Below are 13,736 nucleotides of genomic sequence, written 5' to 3'. Positions count from 1 at the left end.
CTCATTTGATCTTAGTCACTTTCTACTGTTGCAATGAGGCTGATTTTTAACGAAATTCTCACGAAGCAAAATCAAACATCATATCCTTGAGTTTTATTCACCTATTTACAGCCAAATCACTTCACAATGGGATGCAAACATATTTTTGAAAATTGAACAACTGAATCTTGTTGATATAATTGGACGGAGATCTCACGGGACTTCGGTAAGCATGGGAGTTCGCACAGGGGTCTATTAGTCTATTCTTGATCCATTAGTCCTTTTCTTTAAATTGAAGTTAAGAAAGTATTGTTTCCTAAAGCCACAACTAATGTTTTATACAATTATTAATTATAAAATAATAATATTGGTACTCTCAATTGATAGGTATATTGTTTTAAGGGAAAAAATTAATAACTATTAAATCTTCCACAATGGGCAAGAGCATCCTGTTTTCTTAAGAAGAAGGTTTAGAACATATTTCGTTGCTCCAATTATAGTGGCATAGTTTATATATATATATATATAAAGTAACTATATAATTATATACAGTGTAACACTAGAAAAGAACTAAAATAAACGAGCCAAATTCATTATCTTGGGGTGCGTAACACCCATAATTGACACTCGTCAAACATCATACTACTTTACTAGTGTGAGTGTATTTTGTGACCAACAATTTTTTTCGAGGCATTGTCAGCTTTGATAATCTTTAAAGACATGTGAATAATCAAAGGGTAGTGGATACATATGTGATAGAATTTCATCGAATTGGCCCAGTGGTTAGAACGCGTGCATCTTAACCGATGATTTCGGGTTCAAACCCAGGCAGGCACCACTGAAATTTCATGTGCTTTATTTGTGTTTATAATTCATCTCGTGCTCGGCGGTGAAGGAAAACATCGTGAGGAAACCTGCATGTGTCTAATTTCAACGAAATTCAGCCACATGTGTATTCCGCCAACCCGCATTGGAGCAGCGTGGTGGAATATGCTCCAAACCTTCTCCTCAAAGGGAGAGGAGGCCTTCATCCCAGCAGTGGGACATTTACGGGCTGCTAATGTATGCTTTCACGATTTTCAATTTCACAGCCGATCACGAATTATAAACCCAAATTAAGCACATTAAAAATCAGTTGTGCTTGCCCGTGTCTAATCAAGCAACCTTCGGTTATGAGTCACGTGTGCTACTGAACCATATCGATAATCATAACCATAGCTTTAGAGTTAATAGCTTATCTTTAAACAGTTTTGTAACAAAATATATCCGGAAATTAAATAATGTCTGGGGTATTCTATGAAAAATCACTTTATAGATTAAATAATCTTTACTTTGACTTCATAGAAATGATTTGACAAAATCCTTCAGGTGTACGTAGTAATTTATTAATACGTACCTACTTATAATTTCAAATGATAGATAGCTCAGTTCGATGGACATTGTGATACATTATTTAATGTCCAAGGTACGACCCTGATTAGATCCTTAGAACCATGTAACACTTGAAGGGAAAATAATAACATTAAAAAGTAATGCGTTTTAACGAAATAGTAATTCTCTCTAATTTCACAATATTATCTGTAATATATGTTAAATAAATTTTATTAATATTTGATTTCGTTCTTGTTTGTCATGTCTACGTATTAGTACTAATAACCTACTTATTATTATATAGGTTTATTCAACGTATTTTAAAAACTTTACACGATGTCGATATATGTTAAACAGAATAACACTTTAGTCACAATTTTAATATAAACATTATAACTTAATATTTATGATTAATATCAATTATTTATCAATATTAACAATTAAGTATTTTTAGTAACGATTATTGCAGCGTTATTTGTAACGTTATTACTTACGAAGTCTATTTAATTAACGAAAATGTACTCTGTATACCGAGTGTGATATTTGAGGTGTTATATACGAGCACAGAAAACTCTCTTAAGGGTTGAAAATACTCTTCACCCTTTAGCCGTTAAGATAGCTCTGTAGAGTTCAGCTTCAGTGCCCCGGCATCCGCCGTTGTTGTAGGACGTGTGTTCTGTGTCTCTCGATTGTGTACGCGAGTGAAATAATTACGATGTTGAGTGCTTCTTTTATTCCCAAGTGTGAATTGTGAGTGTTTTGTGGATAGTTTTAGAACCGGTTTGCCATCTTTGCAAGTCAGCAAAATGTAAGTTATATTGAGATTTATATATATATTATTTTTTTAGATCGTATATATATCTCTTGTGCAAAGAGGTGTTAAACGTCGTGTTCATTCATGGTTATTTTAAAAATATTTTCATTCATATTTTCTTTGTGAAATTTTATCACATGGATATTTTTATTATTATCTTATTAATTATTTTATAATTCATTCAGATCAATTATCACGTCAATCAATTTCGTGTGACGATATATTTTCATTTCAATTGAATTGTGATCACATCATATTTATAAGGTTATTTTCGTTTATAATATAAAGTCTAAATAGACAGAACTCATAAATATTCAACCATACTAATTAAGAAAAAAAAAATATACCCGTAATATAACCTATACTACAGATATAATTTTAAATATATACAATTATTATTAAGAAAACAATTATTGCACTTTAAGCTTGATGTTATTTTTATATGCGTATAAATAAGCTTTTCATTGAAAAAACTATTAAAATTGTGCATAAACACAGTAACATCCACGACTTGATCGCATAAAGGAAATCAGTCTGTCAAGTACTGACCTTGAAATGCTTTAACGTAAACAATAAATGCACGTATCTGTCGATTAACGCATTTGTTAAAATGTGTAATATTTTATTAGATCTTTAACTTCTTATATAGAATTTAACTTTGTGTAATTAATAAATTAATTAATCGGCACGGAGTTGATAAATCTCCACATCTGGAGTTCCCTGCAATTCAAGTTCGATTCGGTGTTTTTAAAAGGATTACGTGAGGTGTGTGTACTGCGTGTTTTTGTAGTAAATGATTTTTTTTTCGCGTTCAAATGTTTCGCGAATTTTACATGTAAAAGTATAAATAAAAAATGAAACTATGATATACAAAATCCTGGTACATACAATAATAAAGTCATAAAAGTCTCTGCAATATGCATACGAATATTGTATTGAGAGCGTTAAATAGGAAGTTGATGGTTGGCGCAAATAAACTTACACCAAAAACAAGTTTATTGAGATTGTTATAAAACAGTTGATAACAACATTTTTATCGCTTGTTTTATTTTTTTCTCGCTGTTTTCTTCGGTCAAAGTACTAAAACGAGCGAGGACTTCATTCATAAGGCAATAACCATATATAGAAGTTACGGGTGGTATGTATTTGAAGCGTCAGACAAACAATTACATATTGTTATTAATTTAATAGGCTGTACTTATACCGATGCTTAATAAAAACAAACTTAGTCTATAAAATCTTATTTGACATGACATAGAATGCTTAGCTGTTGTAATGGGATGAAATTATTCATATGATGAAAATAGATGAGCAATAAAGACTTTTTCAAAATTCATATCCTTAAATAGAATAATAGGGAATGAAATTTTGTATGAAAATTAGTTATTTGTGATGTTATGTGATGTGAGTGAGAAAAAATACGAACATTAAAGCTTCTTTAAAAATTCATCATCCCAGGTGTTGAAAATTTGTATAGAAGTTCGCCCTTTTTAAATGTTCGAAACATGAAAATCGATGGATTACGTTCTATTTTAAGTAAAACATAATAGGTATAGTGTATCTGAAAATTAATCCCTTTCTAAAGGTGAAGTCTGGTGCCAACACTTTGTAATAGAAATTTGCTCTTTCTGTATTGTTTGAATTATGGAAATAGGTTTTTAGGCATTTGTTTACGTGTAAACAGACAGTCGCTTTTGAAGCCCACCATTCCCTACGAGGGTTAACTAATTCGTTTATATGGAAGTCAGTCATTTTTCAATACCAAATATTGGTCTATAGGTAAGGCAGCTTAAAAAAATAAATATAACACTCAAGAGAATTCGGTGGCTTTCTGTACAATGTTTCCGATAAGTTAGTCCACCGAGTTTACGAACAGTTGTAAAAAAATAAATATCCACAGTCAATTATAGCATAATTTGTTTTGATTGATATATCTGATATTCCATCAACAGACCATAAAAACTGGATATGGACTATAAAATATATGAGCGTGATTATTTAATTTATAGGAGTGCGTGTGTTTATTTAATATTACGTCTTTGTAATGGATGATTCTTTTGTGTAAAATCGTAAATAGATTGACTATTTTTATGCTTTACCATCCGGTTCACGCTTCAGCGAGTCGATGACTTGACAAGTTTGGTCTTGAGTGATAAATTGGTAAAAGGGGAGAACTGCAATAAAATATTACTAAACAGTTTGAATCAAAAGGGTTTCCTGACGCAATATGCGATATGCCTTTACTTTTAAATGTTGCGCGCTAATTTAGGGCGATACCCTTGCTATTTTTATTAATTAATCGATTTCAAAAAAGAAGGAGGACGAAAGTGTTATTAATTTCGTATGTATTTTATATTTATTACATCAGAACTCCGTCATTTATCAACTTACTCTCGGAAAATTCTCGTTTTTTGGGAGGAACCATTCCGTTTACCCAAAATCCCCAAAATTGTATGTGTTTTTCTTTTGTTTTCATTATTTTTATCAGCAAACTAGTTACACGCATGCATCAGCAATATAGCCCAATAAAAATCATTCATTGTACAATATATATAATTGCAATGTACGTACATATATTGTTCACATTAATATATAAGCTACTCGGATTTTATCGTCATCGCACCTTTTATGACGTTTTGACATTTGTATCAGCCGTGGTCACGATCTTACTCAAAATACTCAATAAGGTATGATCGTGACTAAAATATCAGTAATATGAATATTAATATCAAGACATATTATCTATATATAGATATAATTAATGTCTTTCAAATCTACTTAATAATAGTTGCACTGTGACAGGAGATATCTCTTATAGCTCTGTTTCTTTCCTCTACCTTAAGGAAGGAAGGTAATTTAAGGTATTAAATAAAAATCAGTTTTGTATTGCATCTATTTATTAGCACTGTAGACGAACGACTAATTATAACTATAATATATCATTTATTAAAACATATCGACGTACATCATATTCGTTCCAAATATAGAAGAGTTTGCATTGCATCATTATTAGGGCCTGTGCACACGGCACACCTCGCTGTTTTAGAGATAAAGCCGCCTCTTATGAATCTTTCTTGAATGTCATTTATGTATATGTTTATTAGTGTAAAATAACTCAAATCAAAATACTCTTATTTTGATTTGATTTGAGTTACAAGTGGGTATTATACAGAGTTTTATCTCATTTTAGGTAGTGGTGTTTAGTCTTTGCTTTTAGATAAAGGTGTTTTTAAATTTCGTCCTCAGAAAAGTGAAATATCTGTCGTCTATCAGTCTAGTATTTATTTTAGGCGGAACTAACTTTGCGCCGTGACCAAAGGGTTAAAGGGAGCGAAGACAAATCAAGTTTCTCAATAACTCAGATGTTTCTGACGGATGAAATCCTACCAGGCGCACGACTTGTAAAACAATAGAAATTCCAAAAGTACGACACAAACCGTTAAACATCATTGTACGCCGATGACTGTTTAACCGATATTGCTCTTTCATTAATAATTTATATGTGTCGCAGGGTTATTGTAAAAGCCGCGATATTATAATTTCACCGGTGACATTATAATTGCATGGAATGTTGTCAATCGTTTTAATTTTATTCAATATCGCGAGTCAGTTTTAGTTCAATTGTAATTTATTTTGATGTCGCATTTAATGACAGCAATTAGCGAGACTACGGTGTTATAGTTCGCGCGCTTTGTATGATCTAATCTTTGTCAGTATCCGAAGTGGCATTAGAAGACATTAACATTTCAATAAGTTTGTTTATTTGAATTAAAATCTCAAATTCGTATTATGAAATTAAGACGATTGACTAAATTTTCTGCAGTTTATTTTGACAAAGATTTTCCTGCAACATAAATACTGTCTTATAGTATACTAGCTATCCACCAGAGTTCACACATTAGCAGCCTGTAAATTTCCCACGGCTGGGCTAAAGGCCTCCTCTCCCTTTGAGGAGAAGGTTTGGAGCATATTCCACCACGTTGCTCTAATGCGGGTTGGTGGAATACACATGTGGCAGAATTGCGTTGAAATTAGACACATGCAGGTTTCCTCTCGATGTTTTCCTTCATCGCCGAGCACTAGATCGATTATTAACACAAATTAAGCACATGAAAATTCAATGGTGCCTGCCTGGGTTTGAACCCGAAATCATCGGTTAAGATGCACGCGTTCTAACCACTGGGCCATCTCGACTCACTGGGCCATCTCGACTCCGCCAGAGTTCGTTTGGATCAAATTCATACAAAGTTACCCCTCCCATTTCTCTTCAAACAGATTAAAATTTTCCAAAAATCTTTTTCATTAGCGTCTTCTTTTCGAAAAGCGTATCTATGCTAAATATCAAGTTAATTTGACCCATAGTTTTGTAGGGATCGTGATGAGTCAGTCAGTGGTATTTTGCTTATATGTGTATATATATTATAAATAAACATTGGAAACTTGCTTTCATCGCAAATCATGGATATCTATTAGTGTTATAAGTACGACGACTTGCTTTGTATTTACAGAAATATTTTAAAAGTAAAATTTAATGCGAACACTTTTTCTACGGTGAAAAGACTTAAACTTTTTATTATACTAGTTTAAAATAATATATTTAAATATGGAACATACTACCCGCCTAAATATCGGACACAATATTTAAACTACTCAGAAATCCTACCGGCAAACAGCGATACTTTGTATAGCTGTGTTCCGATTTGAAGGGTGAGTGAGCCAGTGTAACTGTAGGCACAAGGGACGTAACATCTTAGTTCCCAGGGTTGGATCCTAAGTAATGTTTATTATTTCCTACGGTACGAATGTCTTTGGCCTGTGGTGACCATCATGTAGCCCATTTGTCCGTCCACCTATACTATAAAGCAAAAAGAAAAAGCATGAATCATATTTGATAAAAAGGACAGGTAAAAGGGTTAAAATAAAATGTCGTGTGATGATGTTTCACTTGGTGGTAGAGCTTTATGCTAGCCCGTCTGGGTAGGTACTACCCACTCATCAGATATACTACCGCCAAACACCAGTACTCAGTATTGTTGTGTTCCGGTTTGAGGGGTGAGTGAGCCAGTGTAACTGTAGGTATAAGGGACGGAACATCTTAGTTCCCAGGGTTGGTGGCGCATTGGTGATGTAAGGAATGGTTAATATTTCTTACAATGCCATTGTCTATGGGCGGTGGTGACCACTTACCATCAGGTGGCCCATTTGCTCGTCCGCTTACGTCATAAAAAAAAGTGATAGAACCGTAATTTCATGACTTCGCACGGGTTAAGTTATAATTAGTTATAGTTATAATAATCAGATATGAACGGAACAACGTTGAATAACGTTCACAAAGAAAGTACTAAATCATAATGCATGTACACTTCCCTTATACATTTACTTCTCTTTTATAGTGCTTAGTGTACACTGATAAACATCATATTCATTTTTTTAAATGATAATGTTATGTCGTTAGTTTGTGATTGTAACTTAAAAAAGTATTTTAGAGTTTTGATTAATCTTTACTTATATATACGCAAAAGTAACTCTGTCTGTTTGTTGCTCTTTTAGGGCCAAATCGCTGAATAGAATTTGGTGCAATTTTGTATGGAGCAAGCTTGAACCGCAACGAAGGATATACGTAGCATATGCTAATATTTACACCACACTTGATAACCACCCATTAAAACGTAGGCGAAGCCGCGGGCGTCAACTAGTAACACATATACGGTGATCCTATTTAACAAATTTACTTCGTTCACACTGGTTATAATAAAAAGTTTCGTTAAGCATTCTTAGGAAACCTATCGTATAAAATAAAAATAAATTTTTTTTTTATTATTTTCCAGAGAAAAATAAAATATTTCAATTCTACCGTCTGCTGTTTTGTATACGTTTTCAATTTTCTTCTCCTGGACTTAATTTTGCTGTTATTTTGCTAGTTTATTTTCTATTTCATTGTTATTTTTATAATTTAATATTAATGGAGTCTGGAGCCTCATTGTGGATTTAAAGATTTGGAATGAAGATTTTAATTTGAAAATTTATTATATTTCTCTTAATAAATACACAAAGAAAATCTGTTTAATAGAGAATCAGTTAATTAAATCAATGAGAATTTCTCTAAACGTCCCATATTGTCATTTTATATGAAATTTCATCCTTACGTTTTTTTTCGATACCAATTATTGAAACAAAATATGAACCTATCGATCGCAAATAAAACTTCAGTTGTGCGAGGCCGCATAGCATTCTTTTGTATGCACAACACTCAAAGTGAACACTTCGCAGTACGAAAATAATCACTAACACGGACATTTGACAACGAACACCTTTACTACAAAATATTTACTCAAAGATATGGAGTTAAGTATATAAATATATTTTTATTAGTTCGCCTTGACGGTCGATATTACAAGCAGACTTTGTTTCCTTACAAATTATTTACTTTCGTGGCTTGTTGTCGCTGTGGCCGTCACAGTTGTCGATGTAGTCGTTACCAGTCGTTATATCGATATGTGTGTGTCTGTCTGTTTGTTTGTTAGTGATGCAAATATATGAACCCTCGATACAATGTCTCCCAGCAGAATTGTAAAATGCTTATGTATTTTTCGATTTGAAAATAGCATTGTATATTATTATTGGCCAGCAACAGCAATGAAAAAATATTGCCTTTATTTTCGTATTCACTCATAATTTTTTTTTGGGAAAAAATTTATATGTAGAAAAGCGTCAATTAAAGTTTGAATATAATATTCACATTTAATAAAAACATTTCTAAAGAAAGGCCTTAGAATCAGAAAAAAAAATCTTGAAGCTTCGTAAACCGCGTTGCGAGGTTGAGTGTGTACTCAGCATTGAAGTGTACACTCAGACAACACGCGGATAATTAAAACACACCACACCGTAATGCAAGACACGTAGTCTTCTTGGCAAAAGGATTTTAATCATGTTGTCTAGATCTAATGCTTCATACATCTATGTTGGCTATCACTAGCAAATCTAGCTAACATTTTGTTGTAAGGGTTGCTTCAGACCAAACGGTAAGAAATTTTTAATAAAATTAATATTATATCTACAATATTATAATCGATTGATCTTTTTATATATGAATATAGATCTCCATTGTCTAATAAATATGTTGAACCATAGAATATTGTTAAGCCTTCTTGTGATGTTGAAAATTGTATTGAACGCTTACAATTAAAAAAAAATCACTAAAATAACAATGCATAAATTTTGTAAAAAAAAAATATAAATACATAAATAGACTTCTAAATTTCAAAGGTGATTTATGTTAACTATCTATTTAGAAGAAATATATGTATATGTTTTATTAACATAATATTTAACTACGTATGTTTGTTTCTCGATAGGTTATTGGCACTTATAAAATAAAGTTTTTATACAAAAATGGAGTCGACATCAAAAATTTTATTGCAAAAAAATGTGATTTCTATTTGTTCAATTGAACGAAAATTAATGTAATTTAATATTACTATTATGTAAAATTAACACGTAATGTTAAAATAGTATTAGTAGCCCGTAAATGACTCATTGCTGTGATAAGCCTTCCCTTTGAGGAATAGGTTTGTAGCTAATTCTATCACACAGATCCATTGCGGGTTGGAGACAAGGCAGAATTTCATTGGAATTTTCACCGCCAAGCACTGGATGAATTCTATACAAATTAAGCACATAAACATTCAGTCTTGCCTAAGTTTGAACCCGCAATCATCGGTTAAAATGCGCGCATTCTAACCTCGGGGCGATCTCGGCTGAATACTAATAAAATATTTGAAGCACCTTACACAGCTGAATCAGTTGCGCGGCAATTCTGCGGATGTAGTTAATTTAATAAAATAATATAAAGCTTTGTCAAATTAAATATCTATTGAAATTCTGTTGGTATTTATATGCAAGTAAATTATTATTACATATATAATCTTGTTCTGAATTCGGGAAATAAAAATCCATATTGAAAGTTCATAGTTCGGGGCGTGGGAAGCTATACAAAGATTTTAGCTTTCCGCAAGGACGGTTAAAGAGCTAATCTCGCTAAAGCAAAAAATTAATATTTAACTAAATATGGTTTAATATAGTTATTAATAAATATACATCAAGAATTCGCATAAAACTTTAATATGCGTACATAACACCTTATATTATTCTATTTAAGTGTGACGTATTAATTATATAGCATTAAATTATAAATATTAATCATTTCTAATTGACAATCAATGAAATGTTGATCTCAGCTATTAGAATAAACTTCTACTTGTCTTATTACAAGCTACGATGAAACCGGTCTGAAGAGATTCATTGTAGCGTATAATGCAATAGCTCAAGTGGGCGCTGGTTTATTTAAACATTAATCATCCTTATTACATTTATAATAAGGGCTATTATGTCCTAAATCAATGATAAATCATTCCAACTTCCATCGTGACGTCGGAGGCCGGTAACCTAAACGACTTTATGGTTTTGGATCGTAACCAAGGTCACATACAATCATCAATGTTTACTAGTGTTCCGCCCCGATTTGCACGCTTATTGCTTATGGTAATCACAGTCTCGCGCCAAGCGATTTTCACCCGTTCTCTGCCAGCACCAGCTAGCCAGCCAGTGTATATACCGCATTCCTTACGTCGTTTTTCCTTTATACGTTTTTTTTTTTTCAAATGCTCTTTAATGCCTTCGTTTTTTTTTCTCTTTGTATAAAGTCGGTGATTTTGTATGGTCAGAAACGCTGATTCCCTGGAAGCGCTAACTATAAAGTTATGGAATTTGAACTCTTTATCCATCCATAGTCCCTCTCTTAAAGGCAAAAGAGCAAATAAGGACTGCCACCGTCAAAATGGCATCACGTTGCAGACTGGACCGTTATAGAAGCAAGAACTGGAGTCGGGAGTGATTAAGAACATTGTAGTTCCTCGTCGTGCAACGGTGCATAAACAATTATACTTAATGCTTGCATTTTACATACATTATTGTACTAAACATTAGCAATAAATAATAGGTCTTGGACAATTAATTTGTGAATATTCCCTTAAATATAAGAAAACGTTTAAAGTTTAGAACAGTTAGCACAAATACAAATCGTTTTGGCAAAATTGTAGCCAATTATCATCACGCGTATGAAGCTGACATGTACGATCTAAATTTAACGCGGATGAAGAGACGCACCAAGTAGAAAATGAAATACAAATATGTGTACTAAATCCTATTGAGATCTTCAATCTGATCTTTGTTTTGGTATATTCTGGCCAACATAGTCTCCGTATAGTCTTTTATGTGTATGTGTGGTACACATTTGTGAATTATTCGAATGCCAAACATCCATACTCCTGATGCTGTATATATTGCTGTGTTTCGTTTGCACGGTGTGGGAGACAGACTTATTATACAATGGATATAAATGGATGCAATATTTGGTTAGAAAAATAGGTTAGGTTTGCAGTGCAATGGGAATGTTAGAAGTCCTGATAGTTTTAATTCGATTAAATAATCAAAAAATTAAACACCCTAGGTAGGCCATTTTTGTTTTATAATATATATTTTTTTTTAGTAAAAAAATTTAAATGGTTATGAAATAATAATGTCGTATAAATATTAGTATAAGAGTAATCTAGTAAAAGAATTTCATTTGTATCGTATGAGTTGTTTAGAAACATAGAGGACGAACATACAAACGTTCAATTTTATTTATATATATGTATATATATAGATAAAAAAGACATCGGCTCCTTCATTTGTAACATCTTCATATTCTACTGCTCATAAGATTCTAGCCAGCTGATTGAATACACAAACGATCTCACCAACAATGAGGTATATTATTATTTAAATATCCCAAGGCGGTACAGACGAAAACACTTAATCAGAACGTTAGGAAACATATTAACACAGCAGCAGACTGTGTTTTTGTGTGTTTAGTTGAATATAAAAAACTTACTTAAACAATTTTTGAAATTATTGACTAACGCGGAACTTAAAGCTTAATCCTGTGGATTTATCGGAATGAAATTTTGCACGTGGATAAATTAAGGAACTGAGGTGAGCTCTAAGGATTATTTTAAATGTATAATAATGTAAGGGTGTAATTGGGGATGTTTGTGTGGAAGTTCGCCCTTATTCTATGTTTGAAATATGGAAATCGGTGTCTAAACTAATAGATGCCTAACTATTTACGAGTGAAAAGTGAAGTGAAAAATGATCGAATCATGCTTACATTATATATTCCACTAATTTTTAGCAATGATTTTGGTCGAATTTCAAGCAATAGGTGAATATGAGTTTATATAATATCTAAAATTCTTTATTAGGTCCTTCTAATAATGGGTCCAAAAACTTCTCCCTAGGTAATTTTTCATAGTATGCGGGTCGTTCGTGTTGCTCCGAAGTTTTCAAACTTCCAAGTTATTTGTTGGGTCATGAATCTCAAGACTAGGGTTTACCTCCCACAATGGCGGGACGTTGAATGAATATAAATAACATTTTCTGCCTTTTATCTTCACTTATTCTAAATGTTCGTCAGCTGGTTTCGAAATTTAAAATAATCTTTATCGTAGAAATTTATGTTGAAGAAAAAATGATCGTTAAGCAGTTATAGTTGCCTATGTCGTTAACAGCGGCGGTCGAAAAGTGCATAAACTTTTAAATAACTTGTCGTGCTCTAAAAAACTAACCGAGACATTCAATAAGGAAACAGTCCCATCACTGTAGGTTACAATGACACGACGGTTAAAAATATTTGTTGAAGATACTTTTATAAAATGATGTGCCAAATATCTTATTTTTAAAGAAAAAATCATTCGTATTTGCACTCGTTAAGGATGCTATAATATTTTATTTTTATTTTTATTAAAAAAATAATTTATAATTATATTACACTATTATTTTTGATGTGAAGTAACGTCAGTGGATGCATTATTAAAAATATGCAATATTGATTTTATAGATAACATGATTTCGATTTTGTAAAGAAAATTTTAAGATTTCTTTAAACATACTTTGTAAAAAAGAAGCGTCCACTTTAGAAGATTTCCATTGAAAAAACAGCAACATTTTCGCCTGGATTCCTGAATAAGTTTTACAAATGCACCGCTGAAGTTTTTCTAAGGACACTTCGAAGTTTGCTGAGGGAATATTTTGCAGCGTTAAGTAAAACCCTTTCTTTAAAATACTGTAAAATAAATTGTTCCTGCCGACAGTATTATTTACCCAATAATTGGAGTAGTAGTTGACAAGGAAGTTCGTTGAGTAAAAATTACTGGACTAAGTTGGAGATGTTACGCTGTTTTGAAGAAGACTCTGAGAGGAGACAAGATAAGAAAAAACGCCTACGACGATTTTTAAACTACGACAATTTATTTAAGGAATCCTTTCGCTACAACTTAAATTAGATGTTACGTTATTGATATGACTAATCATTCAATCATTATTAACATGAAAATAGGCAGAGAATGGCACCTAGGGACAGGGTGGCAAACTTTGAAGGGAGACGATAGCCAAAAGTCGGCAACTAAAAGGTCGCTGGTAAAACTGAAAGATTACTCAGAAAATATTTTATTGAAATCCACAGCTGATAATA

At 32.3% G+C, this 13,736-nt stretch overlaps 1 protein-coding gene across 2 annotated transcripts in view; it reads left to right on the top strand.

The window, feature by feature from the left end:
* The first annotated feature begins 1,994 nt into the window (after positions 1-1,994).
* The window catches only part of LOC125070732, a 526,502-nt gene continuing 514,760 nt past the window's right edge, over positions 1,995-13,736 (top strand). For both annotated transcript variants that reach the window (XM_047680677.1, XM_047680676.1), the window contains exon 1: positions 1,995-2,158. In XM_047680677.1, coding sequence (XP_047536633.1) covers positions 2,157-2,158 — 2 coding nt within the window. In that variant the 5' untranslated portion in view covers positions 1,995-2,156. The remainder of the gene's footprint in view (positions 2,159-13,736) is intronic.

Source organism: Vanessa atalanta, chromosome 18 (genome assembly GCF_905147765.1).
Source record: "Vanessa atalanta chromosome 18, ilVanAtal1.2, whole genome shotgun sequence".
NCBI classification, from domain to species: Eukaryota; Metazoa; Arthropoda; class Insecta; order Lepidoptera; family Nymphalidae; genus Vanessa; species Vanessa atalanta.
The sequence above is the reverse complement of the archived record's forward strand: the minus strand, read 5'-3'. Positions and strand labels throughout refer to the sequence as shown.